At 38.4% G+C, this 21,233-nt stretch overlaps 1 protein-coding gene across 1 annotated transcript in view; it reads right to left on the reverse strand.

Moving 5' to 3' along the window:
• The window catches only part of CNTNAP4 (contactin associated protein family member 4), a 246,084-nt gene that overhangs the window by 53,289 nt on the left and 171,562 nt on the right, over window positions 1-21,233 (reverse strand). Inside the window, exons 10-13 of the mRNA XM_059667397.1 lie at window positions 19,032-19,203; window positions 12,128-12,234; window positions 9,646-9,765; window positions 1,567-1,764 (exon numbers count right to left, since the gene is read on the reverse strand). Of these exons, the coding sequence (XP_059523380.1) occupies window positions 1,567-1,764; window positions 9,646-9,765; window positions 12,128-12,234; window positions 19,032-19,203 (597 nt within the window). The remainder of the gene's footprint in view (window positions 1-1,566; window positions 1,765-9,645; window positions 9,766-12,127; window positions 12,235-19,031; window positions 19,204-21,233) is intronic.

Genomic DNA, 21,233 nt, shown 5'->3' on the forward strand with positions numbered 1-21,233 from the left:
TCAAGAAACTAGAGCAAAGAACAGACAGAAGAGCTGGGTAGCATTTTGAGAAAAGGAGGTAAAGCATGAGGGCAGTATCTCATTTTAAAAAAGAGAGAGAGAGAGAGAGAGGAAATTGTAGTAATTGGAAAATCAAATCAGCGTGAGAAGAATGTGAGATCAAAGCAGTCAGCTATCCAAAAGTGCTTGATCATTTTCTGTTGACTTTCAAACCTTTTAAGTTATCATCAGCCCCACTAAAAATCTGAAGCTTTTACTAATTTCCCCTTTACTTACAAATGCCAGTGCTCATTATAACTTACTGTTACAATAGGACCTTAGGACCTTACTAGTGCTGGCAGCCTCTCTCCTAGCATTACTATACATGAGATCAGCCAAGCCAAAAACAAGGAGTTAGCAAAAGCTTGTGTTGTGCATGAAGACATTATCAAGAATCTTCATTTTTAAAATTGCATAATCAATTCATCAACAGAAGGTGAAACCTATTTAAAACATTTACCAGAGATATTTCAATATACTGCTTCTTAAATAGAAACATGTCATGCTGGCAGCAGTGTTTCTTAAAGGTTAATATTTTTCATAAAAATCAGGATTTTGGCCCCGCCAGCGTGGCTCAGTGGTTGAGCGTCGATGTATAAACCAGGAGGTCATGGTTCGATTCCAGGTCAGTGGACATGCTGGGGTTGTGGGCTCATCCCTAATAGGGGGCAGGTAGGATTCAGCCAGTCAATCATTCTCTCTCATCATTGATATTTCTATCTTTCTCTCCCTTTCCCTTCCCCTCTGAAATCAATAAAAATATATTTTTTAAAAAAGGTCAAGATTTTGGATTATCCATCAGATGGTTAGAAGGTATGGGAAGGCCAAGAGGGGAGGCCAGTTGAAATCTCTCACAGGGACTAAGAATCGGGTCACAAAGAACTAGAGTAAAGCAGAACTGTAGGACCTAGATGTCCTCACATAATGAGATGCTCTAAAGGGAGAAAACACAAACCGCCCAAACAGAACTTAGGAGCAGACTGGTTATTAGAAGTAGCACAGGAGAAAGAGTCAAGATGGTCTTCTGATTCCTACTGGAGCTACTAAAGAAACTGGGTTTGCAGCGCCTATTTTAATTTCCAATTATACCCAGAGGCTCACTGTCAACAGTCCATGACAAAGAGTCACACAGAACAGTCACTTTCCGAAAACTAAGTCATATTTTTAGTAGCTCTTCTCCACGATCAAACAAGCTGCACGTGTCGCTTGCCCTTCGGAAGGGTCAACACTGAATTGGCCGAGTATCAGAATGAAGATCTTTTCTGTGCAGTCATCAGATTAAGGCCAGGAGAGGACTCAAAGGCAATCAAGGCTTTGAACAAAGCCCAGTGTAAACTGACCTTGTTCTTTTCTTCAGGAACAGAACCTCTGTGACTTCCAGACTGCAACAAGTTTGCTGAATGTACAGGGAGATACCCCGTCAGCGGCGATATGCCACCGCCCTGGCAGAATTCCAGTCCGCTGGAACTGGTGAAGCAAAGCGCGCTGTGCAGGGTGTGTGGGGGGCAGAGGCCTCGGTTTACCCACCTGGCCGATTTACCAGCCGCGACTTCTTGCAGTAGTAGGCCAGCTCCTGCTCGCAGTGCTCCGCACGGGTGATGGTGGCCTGGAGTTGCTCCAGGCTGGCCACGTACTCAAAAAACCCAGCATACGGGTTCTCCGGGTTAGTGTTTCTCACTCTCGTTAACTCTGAGCCATTGTGCTGGATGATGGTCCATGCCGTTTCTTGGATGCAGAAATGGGGGAAGAAAGAGAGGAGACCATCACTAGTCTGCAAAAGTTAAAATAAATAAAGAAAATCAAAATCACCTTTTATCTGAGTCAAGTTGTTCTAGTCATAAACCTCTCTGAGAGGTAGAATCAGCACAAATGGACTCTTAAAATTTAATAAAAAATACATAAATAATTTTTTTTGAATTATAGTGAAGTGATTTTATTCCCTGAAATGTATACAATTGCAATGCATTTGCAGTGCTTTTGTTTTCATATAATTTAGCCAGATAATATTTATGGTGAAAAATATTAAATTTCTGTGGTATATTTCATTTAATCAAATCTGGTGTCCTACTTTTTAAAGATGCATCATCATTTTATTTTCCTTCAGGAAAGAAAAAAAGACTACCTATTATAATTGTAAAACAGTATGGAGTGTAGATACACCCGGAATTCAGAGATGTTACAATGTGAAAAAAAGCACATCTCAGAATTTGTAAAATACTTTGAATTACACAATGTAAGCAATGACTTTTGTAGCCTTTAAAAATTATTCATGTTACCTGCAAAAAAAAAAAATGTCGAAATGTTATGGCTTGATATATCTCTCTCCTCAGACAGCATTCAATTATGAGTACACGTCTATTTCTTATAACTCAAGTTTGACATATTCATTTGGTATCATGTGATCTGCATTATTATGCAATGCAACAGGAAGTTACTCTTTTGAACTGAACACAACTGATTCAGCAACAGCAACTCAACTAACACAACAAATAGTAGAGCTATCACTATTAACACCTGACAAAGTCTGCAAACACATCCATCATACTGATTCGCAGAAGTATTTAGAGGAAATAAAAATCCCTCCATTGTTTATAACAGAAGATAGGCATAATGTATCTATCCTTCGTCTTTTCCAGCAAGACTTCATATTATATTCACTGTGATATATGCAGGCACAGGAACAGATTAATCAAAAGTTCTCTGATTTAATAGGTAAGAAACAGATTGGAAGTTGTCAAAACCCTGGCATGTATGTGCTGTTAAGTCGCATATCTTTCTGTACTCAGAGAAATAGTCCAAATTAGAGAAAAGCAGTGGGTAGCATTCACTGCCCCCCCCACCTTTTAGCTAACATATTCATATTCACATGGTTCAACAATCAAACCAAGATAAGGAAGTATACTTTGAGAAATGTCACCCCCAGCCCTCCCCTCCTCATCAGAAGTTTGAACAGAGAAGCCTGCTAAATAAATGACATTGGACACAAATTTGACAGCCTTCCTGCCATCTATGTGTGGATCATTATTTTCCCCTGAAACAATAGCTGTTATTTTTATTTCTGCTTTGCGCCTCAGCTCACTAGAGAGCTTTCTCAGTAACACACTTCCGTTGAGGAGGACAGGCTATGTAAGCTAATGAAATTAACTATGGATGGCCAGGCAGCAGCACAGTGAGTGGCAGACTTGGCAGGGATCTGTGCCCTAAGAAAGTCAGGGCAAACCTGAGCCTCCATCTCCAGATTTGGAAAATACCGTCGCAGTGGGGTAGGTCTGAAGTTCTGTAATTTTAACGAGGCAAATCTGCCAGCCTCGCCTCTGCTGGACTCTGCTGTTACTGTTCAGCAGAACGATTCATCTTGTCTCGCTGTAAATCACAGGCGCACAGGAAGAAGCTCGGCTGTGCTGAGCCCCTGCCCAGGGGCCCGGGCAGTAAACCTGCCCAAAACCTGTGTCGCTAAGCCTTTGGGTCACACTGAGAAGGACTTCCCCATAGTTCAGCGCCCGCTGGGTCACAATGAACACGATTCGAATGGGCTTTTAAGTCGCTGCCAGAGATTCAAGGCCTGAGCACAAGACAACCATGACAGAGCAGCTCCTATCGGTGTTTCCTTTGGAATTCTATCATTTCAACATTATGATCGCTCCCGTCAGAGGTTTTATTTTCTAATAAAAAGCGCTACAACGCAGGACGTGACCCAAACAATCTAGATTTCCAGGGCATGGCGGAGACAATGAACTCATCACATGGATTCCGAGCAATGGAGAGGGGAGCCCAGCAGCCATGTTCCCCGTCTTAACTAACAGGGAAGCCTCTCGGAGCTATTAATTTGCAGCCTCGTTACTGCGCTTTCAGACATGAGTGTGTTATCTGATGTTTCTACATACACCTGTTTAGAAATTACAGCTGGAAAAGACATCGATCCCGTCACAATTTGCAATTCACTTCTTTGTGACTTATTGTGTTGGTCTTTTCGACTCAGCTGTGAGCTCTAAGAGAAGAGAGTGATAGTTTCTGATTTGCTAACCACAGTGTCTCCAACACACAGCACCGGGGCTTGGCACAACATGCAGAAGAAGACATTAAAGAAATGAGGAAATGAACTAACGAATGAATAAAAACAATGCATTGTCTAGACGGGAGGACAACCTTCCAGGTGGCCTGATCTGATTCTACGGTGGCGCTGAGACTTCCATTGCCCTTTAGCTTTCGTAACTAACCTGTAGGTAACTGAGAACTACAAAATAACGTGAAGCCCGAAGTTGTGAAGGGTATGAGATGTTACGTAAGCTACCCTGCCCCATATGCAAATTATATCTATCTATATATGGATTTAGTTAACGGTGATAAAGACATAGATATATTCTAACAGGCACAGGAGTTCTCTGGATCCGGGACCTTTTGCTTGCAAAGCCTTAGCAGCATCCGTTCTTGACACCCCCATTTTCCATGAGCCCACACAATAGTGCCAGATGCCCCTGCATGTGTTAAAGCTGCACAAGAGAGAAACCCCAAAATTCTGAGACGTGAAGGTCAGAGGATGGCTGGCACCTCTTCTCCGCTCCATAAAGTGAGGAAGGGGAGGGGCCCAAGTCCATGTGTTTGTGTCACTCTCAGAATGTAAGCAAATGCTGCTGGGGGAGAGAAGCCTTGGAAACTCTCCAGAGAAATCCACTATCTCCAACTTCCATGCCATAGTACCATTTAATTATCCTCTAACCCAGGCATTCAGGTTATTTTTCTTAGAAAGCAAGTTTCCTCATACATAGTTCCTGTCTACAGGCAAGGAAACTCTACCTGGTGGAGATGTTCCGATGGCTGGCCCACTCCACGGTGGCAGAAGCCAGTTTTGTCTCCATTTGCACATTCATTTCACTATTGCTGGTATGTACATGCGAGTCTGTTCTTTGGAGTCCCCGTTTTAAATGGCTGTAACATCTTACCAGTTTCCTCATTGGTAATGTGTTATACAAAATCTTTAAAAATGTGTTTTTTAGCTTTTATTTTTATGTCTAAGAGCCATGGTTTTATTATTTATTTATTTATTTAAGTATCCTTTACCCACTGCAAAGAGAGTCGTTCAGCTAAGGAGACACAGAGAAATGAGTCAGAAGAGGTAGCTGAAATAGGCAGAAAATCTATTAACTTTAATAAATACACTAAAAAAAAATTGGAAAGGCAGTTTGGGTCTACTGGTGTCTCTCCCTGAGGAGAGTTCCAATAATATAAATTGTATGTAAAGCAACTGAATAATTAAGAGCTTGATTTATCTTGGGCTGGCTGCTATTTTTTAGCGTGATAACAGTGTGGAGGGAAAACATGCTGTTTAAGCAACACAGTTGCAGAGCACGTGTTCCTTCACACTAATGACTGAGGGTGATGGATGCGATGTGGACCGCGAGAGCAGGTAGAAAGCGCTGCACCCAGGAAGCGGGCGAGGAGGCAGGAAAACACACCAGAGCAAAACGGTGTCAGCTAGGCTGCATCTGAATCATCAGTTAGTTATTAACTCTCACGGCTATTAAGAAGGCCTTTGTGATGGAAATCCCTGAAGGAAAAATAATGTCTTTATGAGTACTATACCGTCCAGCTCTCACTGGAGGGTCTTAGGCGCCCGTATCTCACAATCACCTGGGGAGCTTGTTAATGAAGCAGCGACCCAGGCCTCGGTCTAAACTTCCTGACTCAGTGAAACTAAAGCCAGGAGGCTCGGTAGCTGTGCAGCGGGCAAGGGTGACTGCAAGCCACACAATTATCATTTTCACAAAAGTGTGAAAGCCACTGCCCTAGCCCTCATCATTTTTCCCCCACTGAAACAACTGTCCGCTTGCAATGTTTGATGAGGAACTTCTTGAATATAAAACTATTTCATTTTAGATAAAGCAGCGGCTTTAGTGGAGCGAAAAAGGACCCCTATATTTCTATAGTGTCAGACACTTGGATTCCTATTGGCCTGGCCAATCATTTTAAAATTATAGTTAGAATACTCTGTTTGGAAAGAATTTTCTTTTTTTAAATTGAATTTATTGGGGTGACACTGGTTAACAAAATGATACAGGTTTCAGGTGCACAATTCCACAACATATCATCTATATGCTGTGTTGTGTTCACCACCCCAAGCTAAGGAAAGAATTTTCAGTCTTTAACATAGTTTAGGGAAGTGTCCATACAAAAGAGATTGTCTGTATTTTTTTTTTAGGTTGTAATGGTTAAAGGTATTAAAAAGTGAGCTACCAGTGGAGGACCCTCACCTGACTATTCTGTCACCATAACCTTGAACTCTCTAGTCTTCAAAACTGTGAGAAATAAATTTCTGTTGTTTACTAGAGGCCCGGTGCATGAAATTGGTTAACAGGTAGGGTCCCTAGGCCTGGCGGGTGATCAGGGCCAATCGGGGCCTTCCTTCATTCTACGCTGCCTCCCGGTGGTCAGCGCACATCATAGCAAGCAATCACACTCCCGGTCTCCCGGTGGAACTCCTGAGGGGACACTTTGCATATTAGCCTTTTATACATATAGATAGGCTACCCAGTCTGGAACTTTGTTAGAGCAGCCAGAATGGGCCACAACAGAGTGTCTCCAGTGTTTGTCTAAGTAAATAGATGCCACCTGTTTGCATTATATGAAAAAAATCTCTAGACACGTTCTAGAGTAATGTCCCCCCAAATCTGTTTCCCAGGTTTACCCCCATCTGCAGTTTTTAGAACCACACATTAATACAAAGGAGCTGTGGCCCCCATGCTCAACGGCTTTCTCTGTGTCTCATCTGAACGTGTGACAGAATCTCAAACTCAAATGTGTGGCACTGAGCTCCCGAGTTTCACCTTAAACGTTTTCTGACCACATCCCAAATTACAGCAACTCAAATGTGGTGTTGTTTTTCGCTTCTATTGTGTTCCCACACTTCGCACATACGAAGAGAAAATGGAACCTCCTCCCTCATCTGCCTCGTTGTTATCCAGCGCAAGCCTCCATCACCTGCTCTCGCCTGTATTCCTGGATTTCTTGAACTATCTCCAAACAGGTTTCCTAACTCTTTTGATAGACAGACAGATATTGACTGATATAGAAAGAAATAGGGGTTTTGACAACACCTGTATATGTTTTACAGTATGTGTGTAACCCATGGTGCATATATACTTCTTTCCACCCCTGCTCCTGAAGAGGCATTTCCCAACATAGGAGCAATTATAATCCTATTAAAGGAAATCAGATTTCATCCACCATTGCTTAAAACCCTCCAATTTCTCATCTCATTCAGAGTAAGACCAGAGACCTTTCAAAATTGTCTGGACCCCATGATTCTTCGCCTCCTGCCCCACCCAAGCTGGTTCTTCTACTCTCCTCCTCAACCACTCGGTTACATGCCATAGTCCAGCCATGTGGGACTCGCTGGTTTCTGAACACGTCTGGTAACATCACCCCTCTCAGGACTCAGCAGTTGCTCTTTCCAACACCTGAAAGACTCTTACCCCCGATATTCGCTGCCTGGTTTAAGGAGTAAATCCACCTTTCCAAACCCTTCCATTTCACCTCGCCTTTTTCTGTTGTCTTGCTCCACAAAACTCTAACTTCCTGACACAGCATTATCCATAGGAAATTTTCTGAAATGTTGAAGTAGGTGGCTATTGAAGAGTTAAAATGTGAGCAGTGAGACAGAGGAACTGACATTTAATGTGATCTTAATTTAATGAATTGATTTAAATTTGTAAAATTTATTTCAATTCATTTAGTTTTATTGATTTTAATTAAGTCTGAATCTAAGTAGGCACTTGTTTACTAATGGCTACTATACTGGATAACCCACTTCATCTAGAATCCATTCCTTTGCGTTTGATGCTGAAGGAATCAAGATTCTTTTTAAAACTTTAGACACAATTTCCCCAGCACCACTGGTTGCAAAGGAATCTTGATCCCTTCCATTTGGCTGCTAATCCCTGTGCCAATCACACACTGCCTTATTTAGCTTGTCAGTATAATGTCTTCATATCTGGCAGTTGAGTTCTTGAACTTTATTCTTCAAAATTAATTTGAATCCTCTATTTCCTTCAAATCTGTTGATACATTTTAGAAACTGCTTGCTCATTTTCACCTAAACACTTACAGAACCAGCAAACAAACAGCCTGCTGGAATTTTAATGTAGGTTTGCACAGAATCAATGACTACTTGGGAAAAATTGATATTTATACCATATTGAGTTTTCTAATCAATGAAAATTTTATATATATTTCTCCATTTATTTAGGATCTTAGTTGATCTCAAGATCATTTCATACTTATCTATGTAGAAGCCTTGCACATCTTTCATTAGATTTATTACCATGTATTCAAGATTTTTATGCTATTAAAAATAAATCTAAAATTGCATTTTCTAATTGCTTATTGCTGGTGTGCAGAAATCAATTAATTTTTATATTACTGGTATCCAATAATCATCCTAAATTTTAGTAGTTTACCTGTAGATTATTTAGACTAGTCTTAATACATAATCTGGTCATCTACAAATAATGTGAATCTTAGCTCTTCCTTTCCAGCACTCACTTCTTTCATTTATTTTTCCTGCTTTGCTGCACTGACTAGGACCTCCGAGACCATGAAAAACAGTGATAACAGTAGACATCCTTGTGTGAACACTGGTAACAGGGTAAAGCTTTCAGTATTTCACCATAAACTGTGTTATATATTTTGGGATTTTTGTGGGGAGTCTTTAACAAATTAAGGCCATTTCCTTCTATTGGTAATTTATTTTCTTTTTTTATCATGAACAGATGTTGAATTTAATCAAATATATTTCCATGACTATTCATTCTTATTTAAGTTCTAGAGGCCCAGTGCATGAGATTTGTGCACTGGGGGGAGTGGGGGTCCCCTCCGTCCAGCCTGCACCCTCTCACAGTCTGGGACCCCTTGGGGGATGTCCGCCTGCCGGCTTAGGCCCAATCCCCCTGGAGGTCGGACCTAAGTCATCAGTCAGAATCCCTCTCACAGTCCGGGGCTCTCCCAGTCTGGAACCCCTTGCTCCTTACCACCCGCCTACAATGGAGGCAGGAGAGGCTACTGCCACTGCCTCTGCACTCTCCAGCTGTGAGCCCAGCTTCTGGCTGAGCAGTGCTCCTCCTGTAGGCGTGCACTGACCACCAGGGAGCAGCTCCTACGTTGAGTGTCTGCCCCCTAGTGGCCAGTGTACATCATAGCAACCAGACATTCCAGTTCAGTCAATTTGCATATTACGCTTTTATTTTATAAGATGTGTAAGTAAGGAATTCAAGAATAAACTTCATGTTTACCTACATTAAAAAAGTAAATATTTTTCAAGGCTTTTACATGCTTCAATTTCTTAGAGAATAAAGTCTATCCTTTTTGTTTTGGGACTTAACGAAATACATTTATTATTAGATGTTCTATACACACACCACATACACAGAAAATAATGACAACATTTTACATCACTATTATTAAACTATTTTTAAAGATTTATGTTAGTTCTACTGAACAACATACATTTTAATCAAATTGCAAATTAGGTCAACTTTCTACTTGCTTCATTTTAATTTTATGTGTAAAGCATTCATGCAAATATTACCATTAAATGAAAGCTGATTAACTCACCAGTCATATTGCAATAGAGAAGAAATGGTTCTAAGGGACCACTTCCATCTGAGTCTATATAGTAAAACCCTGAAGTATTTCCTCTGTGCTTATAGGCTTCACATGACTGCTCATAGATAGCTGTAAAAAGATGGATTATCATAAATGGAATAGAATGATAAGTATATTACTGACCCGAAGAAAAGGTAAAACATACTTTAAAACAAAATTCATTCTTTTTTAAAAGAACTGGTATGGATGAAAGCAGGTTAGATAGAAAAAAAGGAGAATGAGGCTGAATTTTATGACTTTTTTTTATCACTAAAGGAATATGAGAATACTCAGTCAAAATGAAAATTCAGTTTATTTTTATATTAGGTAGAGCACAAAAGAGAAAGTGGTTGTTTTAAATGTTAAGACACTTATAAGTATAATTTTAGACTTCCATCCAAATGGATCTTTCAACATCCATAATAACCTAATATCTGAAGTACAATAGTGTAATCTCCTTAAATCATCTGCTGATAGCCACAGCAATAGAAAAGTTTCAAATAATGTTGTAACTATTCTCCTTTCTCGCAGAAAATTATCTATAGATAAAATCCTATTTTATAAAACAAATATAATTTATAAAGCTCTTCAACAATAGTTTAATAATTTACAAAATAAACTTTCTATAATACTCTGTAATGAGAAATCAAGATAATTAAAATTCAAAGCAGAAGAAATATTTATATGAAATATGTCCCCAAGTGGATGCAATGTATTTTGATCCATAATAGGATGTTTTCCATTATACAATTATATAGTTTCCTTGTACAAGGTTTGATATTAACACCTGTATATATCGTACAATCTCACTGAACACTTGGCCAAATGTACTGATAATGTCCATCAAGCTTCTTAGTCTGTGAAATGAGAAATAAATCATCCCCTGAATGTCCTTCCCTGATCTATTCTAAATTTTTGAAAATTATGTTAATGAGTTTTAGACAATATGAAATAATGTAACTAATTTGCTCAGTGTTACAAAATTTCAGATAATCATGCAAAATTACTTCTTCATTCCTGCACAGTCTGATGGTTTTATTTTTTCCTATTATGTATTACACAGACGAAAATAGAAGCATGGATTGCTTTCCAGTCATATTTTCTAATAAGAACTTTTAAAAGACTCTATTCCTTCCTCTCCTTCTACTCATGCTAAAGACAGTGATGGCTTCACAATAACCAGTAAACAACTTGTCATCCTGGCCCCATTTCTCAGAATGGTTATTGGCAAAAAAACAAAACAAAACAAAAAACACTAAAAAAACAAACCTTCATTTAGACTATTTGCTCAAGAACCTAATAACTCAATAATTGGGTCAAATTGTGGGCCACAGATGAAAATATCTTATTTATTTATCATTTGGCTTTTATCCTCAGAGCTGTTTGGGTTTATATTTAAATTCAGTCACTGATGCCTGGCTGGAGTGGCTCAGTGGTTGAGTGTCAACCTATGAAGCAGAAGGTCACGGTTCTATTCCCAGTCAGGGCACATGCCTGGGTTGTAAGCTTGATCCCCAATAGAAGGTGTGTAAAAGGCAGCTGATCAATGATTCTCTCATCGTTGATGTTTCTCTCTCTCCCTCTTTGAAATCAATAAAAATAATAATAATAAACTCAGTCACTGATAATAATTAAAGACAAATAATGAGTCCATCAAAATACATTCACTTGACTTTCTGTGTTGAGTTAGTTACTACCATGGGATGATGGAGGATATGGCAATTAACACAGGCTGTCCCTTCACTAGCTGGGTGAGTTGGGTCGAGAATTTTGGCCTCTGGTTACAGTGCGATGTGACTTCAGGGACAGCAAGCATTCTTCATGATCTCAGATCTGAGAAAGCCTCGGTAAGGTGATGCCCAGGAGCGACCCGGCTGCAGCCCTGAGCATGACCTCTGAGCAGCCCCTCGCAGAGCCCCCAGGGCTGGAAGCCCAGGCTTCTGATCTCAACTCTGGCCAGAGTCCAAAATAGTGCCCAGTGACGAGACCAAGGCGGGTGAGGCTGGTGACTGTGAATAATGCCCTTGGGTGTCCTCATCATATGAATCAAAAAATTGGATGAAAGAATGGCATGAGTCTTACAACACACACAAACATTTCATCAGAACAAATGCATGGCTTATGATACAGGAAAAGAGTATTGGTTGTGATCCCAGGCAGGCGTTCACATCCACGCTGTGGCTCAAACTCTTTAAGATGCCTCAGGTAAGGTGATTAATCTCTCCCTGTCACCTCAGGAGTAAGTTAGGGATAATAATGGTACCAACTTACTAAGGTGGCAATCAGAATTAAATGATTTGGGACAACTAGAAATCAACTGGATGCTAAGACCTGGGTGTGTGCCTTCCAATACACGGTTGCACATACATGGGCATACATTTACACAGCAATGAAAAGGGAGATGGAACGAGGAAGTCAGAACAGAGGCAAGAAGAAGAGGTGTCTGGCTTACAGTTGTGGCAGGTGGCTCCTGTGTAACCCGTGTTGGCACAGTTGCAATGAAAGGTGTTCCAGGATTGGGAGCACTCCCCACCGTGTTCACAGTAGTTGGGCAAACACCTAAAAGAAGTGCAGACATAGGCACTATTTTTCACCCTGAGATACAGAACACTGATCACATGACCATGGTCCTGTGAAAGGAGAATGTCAACCATAACATGAAGAGTAAATTTAACATGACTAATGGTTACTCCATCTGTCATTAAAGCACGTTAATCCCAGAACTCAACCTTAGGTCAATGAATTCATCAAATTTCAACCAATTCTCGGGCAGTTATGGCTGCTTATTTTTCAACATGTCTTATTCTATCGAGCCCTTTCTCTTTGCCTAAGTAACATTATAACCAATTCAATATGTTGCCAGAAATATCTACAGCTTACATAAAATAACGTTTAATCATACTGATTTACTACACTGATTATGTAAAGGAAGAGAAAATAAAGAAAAGAGAGGAAGAAGTAGGAGGGAATGACATCTTTATTCACTTGTGTCTACGTTCGGGAATGTGGAAGGTATATGGTATAGACCAGTGGTCGGCAAACTCATTAGTCAACAGAGCCAAATATCAACAGTACAACGATTGAAATTTCTTTTGAGAGCCAAATTTTTTAAACTATATAGGTAGGTACATTGTTATTAACTTAATTAGGGTGCTCCTAAGGCTTAGGAAGAGCCACACTCAAGGGGCCAAAGAGCCGCATGTGGCTCGTGAGCCGCAGTTTGCCAGCCACGGGTATAGACAGATTCCAAGCACTGTGTCAGGGGCTCCCAGGATATTTAAATGTTTAAGAGAAAGACAGGCATACATAGAAGCATTGAACAGACTGTCAAACCACAGAGGGAAGGTGGGGGAGGGTGGGTGTGTGGGAAGAGATCAACCAAAGACCTTGTATGCATATATGCATAACCCATGGACACAGACAAAAGGGTGGTGAAGGCCTGGGGTGGGGATTGGGGGCGGGATGGGAGAGGTCAATGGGGAAAAAAGGGGACAGGTAATATTTTCAACAATAAAGATTTTTTTAAAAAAAGAGAAAGACAGGCGCACTCAGCATCTATCAAATACCCCGTGACTTACTGCTCGAGGCATTTCATTTTCAATATTAGATACTAATGACATTCCTTTAATGACACCCTCTCTTTGAGAAGCTGAACCTTTAGTAGTTGATAAAAAATAAGAATCACGTGAAATCAATAGTGAACAAGGCATGAGAGCGGCAGTGTCTGATCTGATCCCAGGCTTTGAAAAGCTGTACAGTACCCAACAGTAAACACGTGCAATTACCAAGTAATCCATTGTTTTCAATTAAACATTTTTAATTAAAAAGAAAAATATTAAAATATATATATGTATATAAGTGACTTTTTCAAAGAGTTAATAAATTGTTAGGACAGAAACACTAATAAAGTTGTTTGGACCCCAAATGCTTTTTAAGTGAAAGTAGTAGGTATATATTTTGGCTTAGGATACAGTGAAAAAAAATTACTGAATGATATAGTGTATCCAAGGCTTTAAATGTTCTAATTCATACCAGATTTAAAAAATAAATTAACCACAAAACCTGCCAAGAATGTATTTAGGATGGCCTTTCTGCCATCTCCTTTATTAAAACTGAGGATGCAAACTTCAAGTTTTGCTTATAGGATTTTTCCAACTTTAACTAAAAAGAACATTATTGATTATTCTTGATAAAAAGTCAATGTCCACTGTATAGAAATCAAACAATTCAGGAAACACTAGAAAAGAAATATCATTTACAATCTCAATGCATAAAAATTACCACTGTAAACATACATGTTTATGTGTTTGTGTGTATATATGCATTATTTATGTGTATGTATATGTGTGTATAATCATAACATTCATGTTCTTTTACAACCTGTCTTCTAAAAATTCAAAAATATATGAGTATTTTCCCTGCCAATTAAGTTTACATATATTTCAGCATTTTTATAGATTCACGGGAATCCATTCAAAGAATGTTTGGTATGTATTTAATACCTGAAGCATTTCAAGTCAGTGACAACCCAGAAGAGGAACATTTTTGAAATTAAAACAATAACAATCCTATCTAGTCATCAGAAGAGGACAAAGCAATCTATTCCTTAACAGACCCCAAACCGTATTTTAAAGGGGGGCAGACATAAGCTGACAAGCTAAATTTCTAAAGAATGAATCTTTAATTATTGTCATGCATGTGTTATTTCTAACTGATCTGCTACAAAAAGATTCAGATCCATATTCCGTGATTGTTAGTCAGACGCGACTTTTCACATTTTTTAACTACAAAGTGAAACACTGGATTGTGGATTTTATTTCAATTCATCATATAGTAGTTCTGTTTGACTATTAGCTGTAATCTATAACAAATCACATTGTTTAGTGAAGTACTGTTCCTCAGTAAAAGTTCTAAACAATTGTGTTGCACACTTTTCTCTTCACCAATCATCCCAGTACAAAGTAAAACAACCCATGAACCCATTTTCTTTAGCGTTTCCCTTAGACTTTTCCATCATTACCTGCCTTGCTGGTGAACTTGAACAAACTATGTACATACATCAACATTCCCCAAACTGAAGTGATGTGTACAGTTTTGGTTTAACCCGATTCCCTGTCTATTCCAAAGAAATTTCAAAACACTTTGATACAATGTAAAACATGGCTAGAAATAAGGATATTGAAGTAAAAGCCTATATAATATGATCACATTTAGGAAAACTGAATAGATAGATGCCTATGGGTCCTTCGATCATGGTGACCACCTGAAATCAATGGTGGCCTTCCTTACCAGCAGATATTCTTAAAAAGATGATGTCAAAATATACCTAATTCTTTTGTTTAATAAGTGCTTTAGGTCCAAGCGATTTAGTTAGTATTTATTCCCTAACGACTGTCACCCACTGCCCCAGCCCACCTGGGTTTCTGCCAAGACATGGGGACATGGTCATGGGGACACAGATGCAGCTCCTGCTGCAGTTCTGCCCTCTCCCCTCGATCATCCCCACCCGGATTCCCTGGGCGTAGGGCCACCTCCCCTGCATTCCCACAGCGGACAAGGGGAGGGCTTGTGGACAGTGTGGGTGTGTTTATGTGTGCGTCTAAGGAAACTGTGTGCGTGTAGTAAGTGTGGGAATGATCTTATGAGTTTATAAGTGAGTGTGTAAAGACTGTGTGTGCAAGAGATAGTGTACTTGTATATGAGTGTGTGTGTGTGTGTGTATGGGTTAATGTGTGAGGAGGTATGTGAATGTATGTATAAGGAGCATGTGGACATAAGGGTTGTGCATGGTAGGGAGCTTTGGGATATGTGTGTGATGAGCACATGTGTGTATGTGTGTGACAGAATGCATAATATGAGCATGAGCATATATATAAATGGATGTACAGCATTATGCACAGATTTGATCCAACTTAGTTACAGTAAAAAAAGCAACATTGTTTTAATTCCTATCCAATTGTTAAATATATTTTAATGTTTCTGTTTGTTTTTCATTGCAATTTATTAAACCATTAAATTTTGCATTTATTATACATCAACTACACATTAACCACAATGCATGTTAATGTGCACCGAGGCAGATGTACGGCCTGGCAGGTAGACAGTTCAGAGGGACTTTCCCAGAACCAGAAGGCTCAGAGTTGATGCTGGGCTCTGCCTCCCAGCCATGCCATCTTAGCCAACCTCTCTGAGCATCTGTGCCCATATTTGTAAGAAATAAATACAATTAAGGACAGGTTCTTAGGGTTTTTATGAGGATTAATTTAAATACATATTAATTTAAAATTAATTTTAGAACATAGTCACTGCACAGTCTCACACATACATACACATTCATAAAGTCACTGGCATACCTTATATCCTTACACAAATACCCACACAATCTTCACACATTAACGCACACACATGCACACACACAGGCACACATTCACACAGGTCCACACCATCCATACACGCTCACACACTGTTATAAGGTCATTCCCATACCCTTCATGCACACACACCTTCTTTACACACAGACATTCACACACATACAAGTTTAAATACTAATTCAGGGAGAAGTTATGTTAAACACATATAAATTTATAAAATCATTGAGACTTAGCTGTGAATTGAATAAAATACTCACAGATATATATAATACTCTTTCAAGTAATTGTAGATGCATTTTGATAAATGAATACATATTAATATATAAACAATTAGTGGAATAGGAATAGCTTTTATATCCTGCATTTTGTTTTTTATTGTGTGTGTATGTGAAGGTAATTATGTAAAATAGTTGTATAACAATGAATGGCTGGCAATGAGGATATGGATGATTTTATTGACTTCATTACACCTTGTATTTTACAATTTTAAAAAAATAATCATGCCTTGCATTCATTGTTTCCAAACATTTATTCTTATTTCTCATCTCGACTGCTCCTCAGAGATAGTTAAAGACTTAGAATCTAGATGCCTATTTGAAAGATTCTGGAAAATATTTCTGACACTTTGCCAAATTACCTTTCTTTCTTCTGTATTCCTTTCCAGTTTCTCCCTTTCCTATTTCAATAAAACTTCTAAAATAATAAATAAATAAATAGTAATTCATGCTTAAGTGCTTAGCACAGAGCTAGTATACAGATTTATGTTTAAAAGACTCTACTTAATAATGCTTTGGAAGCTATGTCAATAGGTATAGCATGTAAGAACAAAATAAATTACTAGAATCAGCCCTCTGTATCTAACAGTTCTGCATCTGTGGATTCAACAAACAGGGATGGAAAATATTCAGGGGGGGAAGTTCCTTTGCTGCTGACATGTACTAGGTAGGTAGTTAGGCCTACGATGGTTGCATCTGTATTGACCATGTACAAACTTTCTTTCTTGTCATCATGCCCTAAATTATACAATATACCAGCTATTTTACATATCATTTACGTAGTCTTAGTTATTATAAGTAATGCAGAGATGATTTAAAGCATAGGGGAGAATTGCATACGTTATATACAAACACCATGCCATTGTATATAAGGAACTTGAGTATCCGCAGATTTTGTACCTGCAGAGGTAATGGAACCAATCCTCCCATGGATACTAAAGGATGGTTATATATATATTTCTTATGAGTATAAGAGAATGATACATTTGGGAATTTAAAAGGTATACAAATGTAAAAGTTACTTTTATTTTTGCTATTTTTCTAAGATTGCTAGGGTTCCCCTGACCCTAAAGTATTTCTTTACAAAAAAAAAAAGCGTAGTCAAGACCTCTGCATAGTTTGCTATTTCTGAAGCCCTTTTAGGGTGTGATATTGGAAGCATATATTCTCCAATTGTACTCTGTTCCTGAGTCTGACCTCCAGAAAGCAGGCAGCTGGGGTTCAGGTGTAAATGGCAGGTCCCGAAGCCACCACCCAGGAGAAGCATGGATCTGCTTGTACCCAAACAACTGTCTGCAGTCTGAGCTGGTCAACAGGACTATCGTTCATGGGTGAGCGACCAAACCTCCCCCTGGTCCCTGATGGCTGTTACCCATTAGAGGTGGGGGCTCCCTGACTGTGTGTGAGCCCCACCTCCAGGGAGCAGATCCAGGGAGCCTTGCTGTATGTCCTCCTCAAAACTGGGATTAAGGGTCCAGAGCTGATGTGGTTGTGACTATGCGAAAGCTCACTGTCATTTAACCCCCAAGTCAAGCCATTGAGGTTCATTGTGTAAATTCTCCCTTTACATATCACCTTTCATTATAGAAAGACTTTTTTTAATCTACAAACTGGGTTAAATAACTAAACGTGTATTCATGGAAAAGAAATGGTACCCTTCTAACGCTTTGTTAAATAAGATTAAAATTATTTTTATAGACATAACAATATGTATAGTGTTCAAAACAGGACCAATAGACACTGGTAGACTAAATGGCCTCTCAGATAGAAATAGATAAGTGTTTGTGTTGATAAAATGTTTCTTACAAATAAAAAGTTATTTTTAAAATTCAGAATTTACTCAAAATTTATACTACACCCTACTGTAGGATAGGGGCTAAGTTTCGTACATGGTTTAATTCTTTTAAATCTGTAATGGTAATGACATTCCCTTGAACTCAATAACTAAAGTTAGCAGCCTTACTATTAAAGCCTGACTGAAAAGATTCTTTGGGTAAGGTTGAACATGCCTACAGATACTTTAAAATTATTAACTATCAGTCATCATTCCAAAGTTGCTTGTCCTCTGCAATTAACTCCGAAATCTTGCACCACCATGCCCTGTACTGGAGTCCTACTGAAACTTCTGGGTTAGCCTTCCACCTTGATCTACACTACAGCTCCAGACTCTCCCACGGGGCAGGTTCCTTCTCAGATTCCCTGCAGAGAAGATAGTAATGGTTTTTTGAAGGTACATGAGAAGCATAGCAACCACTTCCATTTCTGTGCCTGTGAAAACACTCCTCAGTTATCAGGGAGCAAGAGGCAGGTTGATAACTGACCAAACAGGTCTCCGATTTCTTGGTACCGGATGATCAAAATAATTGTTAGGGTGTCCTAAACCTAAGCTATTGTGTTTAATGATATATTTTTATACATTTATAGCCACCTAAAATTATAGCAGCGTCAACATTATCTTTTGTGAACTGGTAGCATGTGTCCTTATAAACAACATGGTCACATGTTTTCTATCTAAATTTTATCATCGCAAATATGAAGTATAAAACTAAAAGTTTATTTTTTTATTTCTAAAGTGAACATAATAATCTATTTCCCATGGAAAAGATGATGGTGAAAAAGAGGAAAGAACAAAATGTTTTCTATATAAATTTTAATCTGCCACCAAACATTTGACAATGGACAGATAAGAATAAGAGTGAGATGGTCTTACCTGTCTGTGATTCCACAGGAGTCTATCTGAAGGTCACTGAAGTTCCCCAGGGTCCCCTGCTGAACTGAAATCAGATCTACCACTTTGTTGCTGATAGAAATGCGTCTCATGCATCCCTGAAATCCACCAAGGGGATTTTTACATTTGGATCCAAAGCTGTTGTCTGGACAACCTGATAAAAACAAAACAAAGTAAAACCGAGATACACCAAAATGAGTAAAAATTCAGTGTCATAGAATACTTCATTAAAAAATAAAACAGGCATTTGATTATTTTATTAAAAGAGGGAGAAAAGCCCATTGCAGTTATCATTAGTTTGATCTCACTTACAAATTTCAATTCATACAATGTATTTATCTTTATTAGCATAGGATTCATAGGAAATTACTACTGTTATAATAATTATGTGCAAGAATACTGACTTGATTCAAATTTTAAAATTATGCCTGTATTAGCTCCAGAACCCGTTAGTCAGCAGTATTAAATTGTATATAATTTAAAGCCTGGAAGTCAGCCTTTTGGAGCACAAAAAGAATGGAAAGGATGAAAATGTGCACTGTAGAAAGAAAAGATAAATACATCAATAATAGTGAAATACCTTTACATTTAAAGCTACCTATTTGGAAAAGAAGTTATATTAACTTAAAATAAAAATACCAACTAAAATAATTAAATGCTTTATTTTAATATGCATATAAGAGCCAAATATACATGCATTTTAATAAATTTTAATAAATCATAACGGCTTAATGTCAAAAAACATTTCACAATTGGATTTTATTTATTCTTTGCCTCATAAAAGAATGTTCTTTTATATTGACTTTTTCTAACATTTATCTAAGACCTGTTACTAATTATTTAAATAATAAAGAACTATAATATTGACCATTATTGTCTGGAATTTAATAATGTTCTAAGTGTTTGTCTACCCAAGTGAAATAAATAATTTTATGGAGTATGAACACATATATTATACTTATGCATCTTTCATTAATCTTTCTTTGCCGTTATGGTTGTCAACCACTATTATAATTTCAAAGACTAAGAAATGAATCAGCAACTTCCTAATTCGGTACAATCCAAGTTAGTTTTCTACCTGGGAATTTACAGTATCATTAAATACTGTGACTGAGGATACTTACCCTTAATGCTTTGTTTTCCTAACAAAATGCATTTATATGGCAATTCAAGGCCAGATTCATATTCAAAACTGTCATCAGACACATTGAAATGTTGTATTTTAACCAATGGAGACAGTGAAGTTTCAAATTTAATTGATCAAGAAAAGGTAATGAAAGCTCTTTGAGTATCGATTTATAGTGCATAGCACTATATTTGCAGTGTTTAAATTACCTCTGTGGTGTAGGATATGGATACCGTATCTCTATATGTTTTCTTGATGACTTATTAAGCAATTAAGGATGTTAAAATAAAAACGGAGAGGATAATAGTTCAATAATATTTGGGGCAACCACAATATGCCAGGAATATAAACAGCTCTGCTAATCTCCTTTTCTCCAGGTGGTGTTTCCTGACACATTTCAAACTATTTGAGGATAAAATAAATTACGCAAGATGCCTGTAGGAAACAAAACTAAGAAAACTTGCAGTCACAAGGGAAGGTCATGGAACTTTACAGAAAGCACACCCTCTTATCACAAGGCCTTTTATAGTCCTAGCCACAGTGTTTAATAGCAAGAGATGCTAAGAACAAAGAAAGGTTCAAGGCAGGTTCATCTCATTATTCTGTAATAACAGGTATCACAAGTTCATGTAATGCAACAGCAGAGAGAAGTGTAGCACTGAACCCGTCTGAAACGAAAGTTCTAATCTATGAAGATTTCTGGGGAATACTTAATGCTGAGTTAATGGATGGATCCATTAGTAGAGGCAGTCAGCATGTGAAAGCACCTCAGAGGGTGACAGATAAATTATCACTGAATGTCACTGTGCCAGAGTGAGATGTCAGGTTTGACTTCCTGGTGATGCAGCCAGTTCAGTGGGTGGATAACATTTGATCTACACAAGCAGGAATGTGTGAATTCTGCACACAGTTTGGTATCTCTAGCTTGTGCCATACAGTGGATGAGTCAATAGCACAAAGATTGCATAGGAGAATATACAGAAATTAATCAGGAGAACCCAGATTTAAAATTGATCATTTACAAATGATAAAAGCTGGCTACAATGCAGCCTGACTTT

The sequence above is a fragment of the Myotis daubentonii genome, chromosome 15 (assembly GCF_963259705.1).
Source record: "Myotis daubentonii chromosome 15, mMyoDau2.1, whole genome shotgun sequence".
In the NCBI taxonomy this organism is placed as follows: Eukaryota; Metazoa; Chordata; class Mammalia; order Chiroptera; family Vespertilionidae; genus Myotis; species Myotis daubentonii.